This window comes from Oncorhynchus mykiss, chromosome 32 (assembly GCF_013265735.2).
Source record: "Oncorhynchus mykiss isolate Arlee chromosome 32, USDA_OmykA_1.1, whole genome shotgun sequence".
Taxonomy (NCBI): Eukaryota; Metazoa; Chordata; class Actinopteri; order Salmoniformes; family Salmonidae; genus Oncorhynchus; species Oncorhynchus mykiss.
The window spans coordinates 22,455,034-22,467,466 of record NC_050572.1 but is presented as its reverse complement, the minus strand read 5'-3'; the positions used below and the strand labels follow the sequence as shown (position 1 = coordinate 22,467,466).

The following is a 12,433-nucleotide window of genomic DNA, read 5'->3' as shown; positions in this document are numbered from 1 at the left end:
CATGCCATCAGGGATCTTTTCACAGTCCCCAGGTCCAGAAGAAATTCAAGGAAATGTACAGTATTACACAGAGCCATGAGTGCATGGAACACCCTTCCATCTTGTATAGCTCAAGTGAACAGCAAACCTGGTTTCAAAAAACCCAATTAAGCAACAGCTCACGGCACAACAGTCTCCCCCATTTGACCTACTTGTTGTGTGTATGTACTGACATGTATGTGGAACTGACAGGTGCACACACACTACATGTTAGTTTTTTAATGTATGTAAATTGTAAGTCTTTTGTCTGTTAATGTCTTTTTCGTTAAATGTCGGACAACAGTAAGATTAGCTGTCACCATTGGCGTCGTCTGATGGGAATCCTAGTAAATCAAATCAAATCTCTGCACAATATCCCTCTATCCCTCTAGTAGTCATAGTGTCTGTCATCTCTCTGTCTTTCCTGAACCCTTTGAACTACTGTGATATAGACACTCACCGTGACCCTTTGTTGACGTCCTATTCCACTTCCTACTTCCTGTCCCTGTCAGACACCACTTCCTGTTAGTGAGGTCTTGGTTCGTGTCCATGGAGTCAGGGCCATGGGTTGTGATGGGATACGCTCTGAGCCATGACCTCCTTATCTGTTTGTTTAGTTCCTGTGTCCAGCTCCTCCTTTCCTGTTCTGATCCTGGTATATCATTAGTGCTATAACTATAACGTGGTATGATTTAGGCTGTTATTAACTCTGTGCTGCAAAAGGTTCCCCAAACTAATGTTGTATAATGAGCAAACTTGCCTAAGGATTTAGCTCAGTAGGCTAATGCACACACGTGATTCATGATTAGGGTTGCAAAATTCTGTTAACTTTCCCAAAATTCAGGGGTTTTCCCAAAAATGATGTTTGGAAGATTCCAGGAATCAGCAGGAAATCCGGAATCATGCAACCAGAATTTCTGGAAAACGGGGTATTTCTGGATAAGTCTGCAGAATTTTGTAACCCTAGTCATGATTTATGTAGTAGACCAAACATTTAAGAGTCAGAGAAAAGTTTGTGCTGATGCCTGGTGGAACATAGTGCAGTGACAGAAGTGACTTCTTGGAATGTTCCATTACTTCCTCTCTCCCAGGATGTCATCGTGTAACATGCTAAAGTGTCTCCCTGTAATATTTAATGGGGAGAATCTCAATTGGTTTTGCTCACCTCCATCTTCTGGAAACAGATGCGCTTGTATGAAATTAGACTCTCCTTCTCGACCCACGCGTCTTCAGACAAAGGATGTTAACCTGGGTGGATCCCAAAATAAATGTGTAAAGTGATACAACAAATGTAGCTAGTTGTGGCAGACATTGTATAGATAAACATTAAGTAGAGTATTGTTTTTAAATGTGTGCATGCTTTTCTCCATCAAGAAAACAACAGCTGATTCAAAGGTGTGTGGCATATTGTAAAACACTGTGCTAGATGCCGTGAGGACGCTCTTGTGCGTCCTCTGTCAAAGAAGGTAATTGAGGAGTGGAGCAGACTCCTTCGTTTGCCTACTAACGAATTGACAATCCCCTCGACCACTCAACCACTTATTTGGTTTCCGGATCACAGAAGAAAGGAGGATGGAGGAGTCGAGGAGAGGACAAACTTTTGTCCAATTGAGAATCTCCCTATGACTTCCTACTTCCTTTCTCCCTTCTTCCTATTCACAGTGTTTGTGGTGTAACATGTTAAAGTTTCCCCCGGTAACATCCTGTGTCTTCCTCTCTCCCAGGTGTCCTTCTTCCTGTTCATAGTGTTTGTGGTCTACACCATGCTGCCGTTCTCCATGAGGGGAGCAGTCCTAGCCAGCATCATCACATGTTTATCACACACAATCACACTCAGTGTGTGTCTGGCGTTTACTGCAGAAGCCTTGGAACCACTGGTGTGGCAGGTAAGGGTATACACACACGCACACACACACACACACACACACACACACACACACACACACACACACACACACACACACACACACACACACACACACACACACACACACACACACACACACACACACACACACACATTTAAACATAAACACACACACAGATTCAAAGCACACACTCACACACACCACATACACACACATACATTTGATTTTCATACATTTTTATGATATAACCCATTTTGACAGTTGGCCCATCTACTGGAAATCACTCAGTTCTGCCTCCAGTGCAAGACAATCAACATCAACCTGCTTCTATCCAGCGGCTCTCTCTGTTTGTACCCTTCTCTCTCTCCTCCCGATCTCTCTCTCTCTCTCTCCTCCCGATCTCTCTCTCTCTCTCTCTGCTCTGTGTGGGCCCTCAGTACGCTCCTCATTACCAGAGTAGAGCTCTCAGTCTAAATGAATAGCTACTCTGAGAGCTGGGGCTAGAGGCTGAGCCTGTGTGCCAAATAGCATCCTATTCTCTACAGGCCCTGGTCAAACGTAGTGCACAACATAGGGAATAGGATGCCATCTTTGATGCTGCCGAGGAATAAATGAACTGGGCATAATGTCCTGCTCTATCGAAGCTAGCTAGGTCAGTGAAGGTACAACAGAACTTAATGCATCAGTATGTCAATGCTAACAATTTTCACATAGCCAGAAATAAAAGGCTTGGATGTTACCCACAAAGTCTGTGACATAGGTATGCATGCAGGTAGGCTGGCACGTGCACATGCACACACAGGTACACACAACCTCAGCCAATCTCTATCCCTCTCAGGGTGCTTGCGTGTGCACACACACACACAGTCACACACACAAACACCATGGTCTACTGGAAAAACCCTTTACATGTCTCTGTAAATAAACATGTATTAAACACACGTATTGCCTGGTCTTCTGAAGACCCATGTCTATTCATTTACAGAGCTTTGATGAGCCTGATGTTGACATAGTGGCAAACTACATGAACAAGATGTGTGTACTAGGGCAGGTTTATGGGGCAATCATGTGTTATTGAGTTGTATAGATGGACATTGGGTTATTAGATTATAGAAGACTTCATCTGCACTGGCGTCAGACACTGAGTTTATCTTTGTGAGTCTCCTCTGTGTGTATGTTAGAGAGAGAGTGGGGGGGATTTGCATTTCTCTTGATTGAGTCATTCACATGTGACTCTTTCAGTATTTTATTAAAGTCTCCAATAGCATCTGTGTTCTTCTATACCCCTTCTTTCCCACCAGCTGACCGAAGTTTCCTCATGTCTGTATGAGGCCCATGCATCAGTCAGTTAGGGGGTGTCTGATGTGTGAGGCCACTGTGAGACAAGACAGTAACGACTAACAATTGGTTACCATGTAATTGGGGAGAAAAAGGGTTAAAAAATAATAATTTTATTTAAAAAATAAATCCTGATCCTGAACATCTCTAAAACTAAGAGCATTTTATTTGGTACAAATCATTCCCTAAGTTCTAGACCTCAGCTGAATCTGGTAATGAATGGTGTGGCTGTTGAACAAGTTGAGGAGACTAAATTACTTGGTGTCACCTTAGCTGGTCATGGTAAAAAATATATAGATTCAATGGTTGTAAAGATGGGGAGAGGTTTGTCCTCAATAAAGAGATGCTCTGCTTTTTTTACACCACAATCCACAAAGCAAGTCCTACAGGCTCTAGTTTTATCTTATCGTGATTATTGTCCAGTCATATGGTCAAGTGCTGTAAAGAAAGACCTAGTGAAGCTGCAGCTGGCCCAGAACAGAGCGGCACGTCTTGCTCTTCATTGTAGTCAGAAGGCTAATACAGCACCTTGCAAAAGTATTCATCCCCCTTGGCGTTTTTCCTCGTTTGTTGTATTACAACCTGTTATTGAAATAGATTTTTATTTGGATTTCATGTAATGGACATACACAAAATAGTTGAAAATGGAAAAGTGAAAAGTGGTGTGTGCATATGTATTCAACCGTTTTGCTATGAAGCCCCTAAATAAGATCTGGTGCAACCAATCACCTTCAGAAGCCACATAATTAGTTAAATAAAGCCAACCAATCACCTTCAGAAGTCACATAATTAGTTAAATAAAGCCAACCAATCACCTTCAGAAGTCACATAATTAGTTAAATAAAGCCAACCAATCACCTTCAGAAGTCACATAATTAGTTAAATAAAGCCAACCAATCACCTTCAGAAGTCACATAATTAGTTAAATAAAGCCAACCAATCACCTTCAGAAGTCACATAATTAGTTCAATAAAGCCAACCAATCACCTTCAGAAGTCACATAATTAGTTCAATAAAGCCAACCAATCACCTTCAGAAGTCACATAATTAGTTAAATAAAGCCAACCAATCACCTTCAGAAGTCACATAATTAGTTAAATAAAGTCCACCTTGATATTTTTATATTTGTATTTTTTTATTTGACCTTTATTTAGCTCGGCAAGTCAGGAATGGCAATGGTAATGTCTGGGTGTGGGTTTGTTAGATTGGTTGTCTGGTAAAATGTATTCAGTCTGTAAAATGTATTCAGTCTGTGAATAAGAATTTTCTCTTAGGAGGACTAAGGCTATTTTATTCCCTCTCCTCTCCTCTCCTCTCCTCTCCTCTCCTCTCCTCTCCTCTCCTCTCCTCTCCTCTCCTCTCCTCTCCTCTCCTCTCCTCTCCTCTCATCTCCCCTACCTCTCCTCTCCTCTCCTCTCCTCTCCTCTCCTCTCCTCTCGTCTCCCCTACCTCTCCCCTACCTCTCCTCTCCTCTCCTCTCCTCTCCTCTCCTCTCCTCTCCTCTCCTCTCCTCTCCTCTCCTCTCGTCTCCCCTACCCCTCCTCTCCTCTCCTCTATCAGATCCTGGCTAACATCATTATCTTTACGTGTGGTAACCTGGCTGGAGCGTACCATAAGCACCTGATGAACCTGGCCCTCAGACAGACCTACCAGGATACTTGCAACTGCATCAAGTCCCCCATCAAACTGGAGTTTGAGAAACACCAGCAGGTAGGCCTACTTTGCACAGACATAAACAGTTATAGACACATGCGCATATACACACAAGCACATAGAGCTTATGCAGTATACATTGTGTGTGTGTGTGTGTGTGTGTGTGTGTGTGTGTGTGTGTGTGTGTGTGTGTGTGTAAGTAAAAAAAAATAGAACACCAATTCGGTGCCTGAGGCAATTAAAGGATTGAACTTGAATCTGTGTCCTGTTCGTCATTGTGCCTCTAACCGGGTATCCAGAGCAATCATCCCTTACCTAAACCAGCACCTTCATTTTGGAGTAAGCCGGAGCTCTCCGGTGCTGCAGCCAGTCCAGGAAGTAGCAGAGCTCCAACCTGCTCAACCTGCAGACTGCCAGTCAGCCCTGCAGCCAGTCCAGCAAGTGGCAGAGCTCCAACCTGCTCAACCTGCAGACTGCCAGTCAGCCCTGCAGCCAGTCCAGCAAGTGGCAGAGCTCCAACCTGCTCAACCTGCAGACTGCCAGTCAGCCCTGCAGCCAGTCCAGGAAGTGGCAGAGCTCCAACCTGCTCAACCTGCAGACTGCCAGTCAGCCCTGCAGCCAGTCCAGCAAGTGGCAGAGCTCCAACCTGCTCAACCTGCAGACTGCCAGTCAGCCCTGCAGCCAGTCCAGGAAGTGGCAGAGCTCCAACCTGCTCAACCTGCAGACTGCCAGTCAGCCCTGCAGCCAGTCCAGGAAGTGGCAGAGCTCCAACCTGCTCAACCTGCAGACTGCCAGTCAGCCCTGCAGCCAGTCCAGGAAGTGGCAGAGCTCCAACCTGCTCAACCTGCAGACTGCCAGTCAGCCCTGCAGCCAGTCCAGGAAGTGGCAGAGCTCCAACCTGCTCAACCTGCAGACTGCCAGTCAGCCCTGCAGCCAGTCCAGCAAGTGGCAGAGCTCCAACCTGCTCAACCTGCAGACTGCCAGTCAGCCCTGCAGCCAGTCCAGCAAGTGGCAGAGCTCCAACCTGCTCAACCTGCAGACTGCCAGTCAGCCCTGCAGCCAGTCCAGCAAGTGGCAGAGCTCCAACCTGCTCAACCTGCAGACTGCCAGTCAGCCCTGCAGCCAGTCCAGCAAGTGGCAGAGCTCCAACCTGCTCAACCTGCAGACTGCCAGTCAGCCCTGCAGCCAGTCCAGGAAGTGGCAGAGCTCCAACCTGCTCAACCTGCAGACTGCCAGTCAGCCCTGCAGCCAGTCCAGGAAGTGGCAGAGCTCCAACCTGCTCAACCTGCAGACTGCCAGTCAGCCCTGCAGCCAGTCCAGCAAGTGGCAGAGCTCCAACCTGCTCAACCTGCAGACTGCCAGTCAGCACTGCAGCTACTCAGCTGGCACCCCATCCGACACAGCCTGAGTCTCTCCTGGTCAACCTGCAGACTGCCAGTCAGCCCTGCAGCCACTCAGCTGGCACCCCAACCGACACAGCCTGAGTCTCTCCTGGTCAACCTGCAGACTGCCAGTCAGCCCTGCAGCCACTCAGCTGGCACCCCAACCGACACAGCCTGAGTCTCTCCTGGTCAACCTGCTGTTACCAGACCCGACCTGCCTCTGGCTCCGAACCAGGATGCACATCTAGCCCCCATATGAGAGCCTCCACCTAACCAGTGCGCTTGTCCTGTTCTGGCTGAAGATACCTGGCCTGACCTGGTGGGATGGCCTCCTCCACCAGCCTGGACACCTCTAGCAGCATGGCATGACTCAAGCTGGGCAGTCCAGCCTCACAGACACTGTGAGTACCTTGACCCTCACTACCCGCCCCCTCCATGCCATGGAACGGGTGGCGACATGGGGCTGCGGGACTCCTGCCTCCTCCAGTGTCTTAAAATCACTGGCCTTCACAAACCGGAAACTGGGGACACAGCCATGCCTGCACAAGAGGGTTTCTTCTGAGTTCAAAATCTACTTCATACATTTTGGGGCAGCAGTAGAAAAACCTCTCTCAAACCCTCTCTCTGGCCCTGGGACGTAGAGACAAACTTTGTGACTTCTTACAGCTGAGGTAGGCGACCAATTGTCCTGCATCAGAAGGCCATTTCACACCAGGGAACAGAGTCAGTGGACCTGGTCAGCCAACCAGTGGTCTAGCCCGGGAGCAGCAGAACCCCACTCTGCCTCTCAACTCTTCAGCTGTTTCCAGGATGGCAGGCTGAGACAACCTCTATATTTAAAAAGTTATATTTAACCTTTATTTAACTAGGCAAGTCCGTTTAGAACAAATTCTTATTTACAATGACAGCCTACTAAAAGGCAAAAAACATCCTGCGGGGACGGGGGCTGGGATTAAACATTTTAATACAAAAATAAATAACATAGAAATATAAGACAAAACACACATCACGGCAAGAGAGACATCACAACACTACATAAAGAGAGACCTAAAGACAACAACATAGCAAGTCAGCAACTCATGACAACACAGCATGGTAGCAACACAACATGACAACAACATGGTAGCAACACAACATGGTAGCAGCACAAAACATGGTACAAACATTATTGGGCACAGACAACAGCACAAAGGGCAAGAAGGTAGAGACAACAATACACCACGCAAAGCAGCCACAACTGTCAGTAAGAGTGTCCATGATTGAGTCTTTGAATGAAGAGATTGAGATAAAACTGTCCAGTTTGAGTGTTTGTTGCAGCTTGTTCCAGTTGCTAGCTGCAGAGAACTGAAAAGACGAGCGACCCAAGGATGTGTGTGCTTTGGGGACCTTTAACAGAATGTGACTGCCAGAACGGGTGTTGTATATGGAGGATGAGGGCTGCAGTAGATATCTCAGATAGGAGGGAGTGAGGCCTAAGAGGGTTTTATAAATAAGCATCAACCAGTGGGTCTTGCGACATGTATTCAGAGATGACCAGTTTACAGAGGAGCATAGATTTGGTGGCAAATCTGATGGCCGAATGGTAAAGAACATCTAGCAGCTCGATAAACTGCTGTCCTCCAACTCAACTCACGTCTGGACCCTTTCCCCATGAACAATGTTGCCTCTGGACATTCCCAACTGGTGTTAGTGTGTCTTTGACAATCACATCACTTACACTAGACAGTTTCAACATGAGTCCTTCCTGTTCGCTGTGTGTGTGTCTGTATTGAGTGTGGTATTAAAAGTGTGAATTGTTTCTCTGTCTCCAACTGGTCACTCTATGTCCTCTAACTGGGACACTGGGACAATGGGACAATGGGACAGTTGTACCTGTATTTTAAACCGGCACCTCTATCGGAGGCTTTTTTTCAGTGTGTATGTGTGTGTTTGTATGGGTATGTGTTTGTATGGGTGTGTGTGTGTGTGTGTCTGTGTGTGTGTGTGTGTGTTTGTATGGGTGTGTGTGTGTGTGTGTGTGTATGGGCGGGTGTGTGTATGTGTGTGTGCGTGTGTGTATGTGTGTGTTTGTATGGGTGTGTGTGTAGGTATGTGTATGTGTGAGTGTGTGTTTGTATGTGTGTGAGTGTGTGTGTGTGTGTTTGTATGGGTGTGTGTATGCGTGTGTGTGTGTATGAGTGTGTTTGTATGGGTGTGTGTGTGTGTGTGTGTGTCTGTATGTGTGTGTATGTATGGGTGGGTGTGTGTATGTGTGTGTGCGTATGTGTATGTGTGTGTTTGTATGGGTGTGTGTGTGTGTATGTGTGTGTGTTTGTATGTGTGTGTTTGTATGGGTGTGTGTGTGTATGTGTGTGCTTGTATGTGCTTGTATGGGTGTTTGTATGGGTGTGTGTGTGTGTATGTGTGTGTTTGTATGGGTGTTTGTATGGGTGTTTGTATGGGTGTGTGTGTATGTGTGTTTGTATGGGTGTCTTTGTGTGTATGTGTGTGTGTTTGTATGGGTATGTGTGTGTGTGTGTTTATATGTGTGTGCTTGTATGTGCTTGTATGGGTGTGTGTGTGTATGTGTGTGTTTGTATGGGTGTTTGTGTGGGTGCTTGTATGGGTGTGTGTGTATGTGTGTTTGTATGGGTGTGTTTGTGTGTATGTGTGTGTGTTTGTATGGGTGTGTGTGTGTGCTTGTATGTGCTTGTATGGGTGTTTGTATGGGTGTGTGTGTATGTGTGTGTTTGTATGGGTGTTCGTATGGGTGTTTGTATGGGTGTGTGTGTATGTGTGTTTGTATGGGTGTGTTTGTGTGTATGTGTGTGTTTGTATGGGTGTGTGTTTGTGTGTATGTGTGTGTTTGTATGGGTGCCTTAGGGGGTGACTCATAAATGCAGCTTAGTAGATAGTAGGGCGGGTCATTATGTCCCTCACACACCACAGGCAAATTTTCCCAAAATACAGAGGCAAATTAACACACACACACACACACACACACACACACACACACACACACACACACACACACACACACACACACACACACACACACACACACACACACACACACACACTTTGAGCCCATTGCTTAAAACACAGTGGCAAATTAAATTCAGAAGAGGTTTGGGGATAGGATAGAGACTGCAGCGGTTGGTGGCTAAAAATAGACTTTGCTTGTTAACAACCTCTCTTCCTTCGTTTCCTGCCTCCCTCCCTCCCTCCCTCGCTCCCCTCCTCTCCATCTCCTCCCTCTGAATTGAAACAATGTCTGATCGATTAAAAAAAAATATGCAGCTGTTTTGATTTTCTTTCTGTTTATGACAAAGCAAAAATCATAAATTCCTTCACTTTGAAATCCAACACACACACACACACACACACACACACACACACACACACACACACACACACACACACACACACACACACACACACACACACACACGGTATCTCTGTCCAGCAGACTCACTTTTCTTTCTGCCTCATTATGTCACTACATAGACGTTAAGGTCATCTTAATGTCACTTCATAAAGGCATTATAACAACTGGCTGACTCTTACGTACCACCACATCCTCTGTTGCTCTTAGAAGCTGGAAATAGAATAACTAAGTGATTTTCTGTTTATAAATCACTTAAAATGACCCATTGATCTGGTATCCCAGAGGGCAGGCAGGCTTGAGAAAATGTTATTGTCGTACATAGATGAAGACATATAATCAAGTTCATGATAGCAGAAACTGGAGGAAGTGAGAGAAAAACTTCTTAATTAAATGAGATGATCTGCGTTCCTAGAGTTGAGCTGGTACCACATCTAAATGTTTGCTTCCCTTCCCAGCCTGCTGCTGGAGAAATAATTGACCACGTTGTGATGAGTGCTAGTCATTCTGATTTACACTCACTGCAATCAATGGAAACACACACGCGCCTGCATGTACACACATGCACACACATGGTTAATTGCAGACTGTGAATCAAGTACATTTCCTGCAATTTAAGAGACTGAATACAGGAAATAGCTTTTAGTAACCTTCCATTAATATTACTGTTATTACCCATAGAGAGACCTGGCCCTGATACAGAGTTATGCACTCATAAATATCCGGGTGCACTGTACACCTAAAACAGTTCATTTGGACATCACAGGACATATCTCTCTCTCTCCCTCCCTCTCTTCAGGAGAGGTTATTGTTGTCCCTGCTCCCGGCCCATATCGCCCGTGTGATGAAGGCAGAGATCATTCAGAGGTTACAGGGACCAAGGGACAGGGACTTCGGCCGGGCAGAGGGAACCAACAACTTTCACAACCTCTATGTCCAACGACACACCAACGTCAGGTACACATCTATCTCTTCTCTACTTTACTCTACTCTACTCTACTCTACCCTAATCTACCCTACTCTACTCTACTCTATCCTTCTCTACCCTACCCTACTCTACTCCACTCTACCCTACTATACTCTACACTACCCTACTCTACTCTACTCTACCCTACTCTACTCTACACTACCCTATTCTACCCTATTCTACTCTACTCTATACTTCTCAACCCTACACTACTCCACTCTACCCTACTATACTCTACTCTACTCTACTCTATCCTTCTCTACCCTACCCTACTCTACTCCACTCTACCCTACTATACTCTACACTACCCTAATCTACCCAACTCTACTCTACCCTAATCTACCCTACTATACTATACTCTACCCTAATCTACCCAACTCTACTCTACTCTACTCTACTCTATCCTTCTCTACCCTACCCTACTCTATTCCACTCTACACTACTATACTCTACTCTATACTTCTCAACCCTACTCTACTCCACTCTACCCTACTATACTCTACACTATCTCACTCTACTCTTCCCTACTCTACTCTACACTACTCTACCCTATTCTACTCTACTCTACTCTACCAGACCCTACTCTACCCTACTCTACTCTAATCTACGCTACTCTACCCTACTGTACTCTACTCTACTCTACTCTACCCTACCCAACCCTACTTTACTCTACTCTACTCTACCCTACCCTACCCTATTATACTCTACTCTACTCTACTCTACTCTACTTGACTCTACCCTACTCTACTCTACTCTACTCTACTCTACCCTACTCTACTCTACTCTACCCTACTCTACTCTACTCTACACTACTCTACTCTACTGTACTGTACTCTACCCTACCCTACCCTACTCTCCTCTACCCTACCCTACTCTACTGTTCTGTTCTGTTCTGTAGTGATGCAGGTTCCAGTCTACTGGATTCTATTGGAGATCACTGTTGAACTAGAGAGTCAAGTAGATCCTATATACTATATGTACAGTCAATGATCTCCTTCTGTAAACTGAAGAGCTCCACTCAACTACATTCTGTAATCATAATGCCAGTCAAATCATTGTCTATGTATTGAAGTTCTATTGGGTTGTAGTTAGTAATGCCTTTTTCATCATGGTGGTAGAACTGAGAGGGATGTAGCAATGTCCTCTGTTTGGAGTGGTTCTCACACATTTGTGTGTTTGCAGAATCCTGTGTCTATGTGTGCGTGAATATTTGTGAAGGGTGTAGAGCTCAGAAGTAGTTTACCATTGACCTCTATGATAATAATGTATTTTCAAGGACTGAGAGTATCTGCTTGTATCTCCACTGAAGGAGAACACGTTAATCTACTCCAAACTAATACACTCGGATCAGAGGAATTGTAAGTTGATACTGTACTAAGGTCTCCCTTGTATAGGTTATCTTGGAAATCTTCTAAGTCTTAGTGAACTAAATAGGCTTGCTGATTGGTTCTACTGGTCGATGTCAGTGTTGACTCTCCTGTGGTGCTGAAGGTACCTCTGTATTCATTATTCTCCATACTGGAGCGACTGGCCATCTGGCATTTCGGGCTGGTCAAATTGTCCGGTGTGTCAGAAATTCCAGAGACGATTTCTGCTCCAAGTCCACCCCTGCCTCTGTGTCTTCTAAGTCTTCTCAGTAACAGCTAAATAGTCTTCCTGGTTAGGCCCATTTCTCTTCAGAGATTCTCCCAAACAGTGGGGAATGGCTGCAATTTAGATGGCTGCTGTTCATCGCTGTCCACGGTGCTGAAATCTCAGATGAGAGGAAGTAGAGGAGGAAAGGAAAAGAACGCTGTTCCTTTTGATGTGTTTTAATGTGTATTCATCTCTCTCTCTCTCTCTC

The 12,433-nt window shown here is 45.5% G+C and overlaps 1 protein-coding gene across 3 annotated transcripts in view; it reads left to right on the top strand.

Moving 5' to 3' along the window:
* The window catches only part of LOC110489405 (adenylate cyclase type 2), an 81,478-nt gene that overhangs the window by 30,577 nt on the left and 38,468 nt on the right, over positions 1-12,433 (top strand). For all 3 annotated transcript variants that reach the window (XM_036970831.1, XM_036970830.1, XM_036970829.1), the window contains 3 exons: positions 1,743-1,904; positions 4,785-4,934; positions 10,423-10,580. In XM_036970831.1, coding sequence (XP_036826726.1) covers positions 1,743-1,904; positions 4,785-4,934; positions 10,423-10,580 — 470 coding nt within the window. The remainder of the gene's footprint in view (positions 1-1,742; positions 1,905-4,784; positions 4,935-10,422; positions 10,581-12,433) is intronic.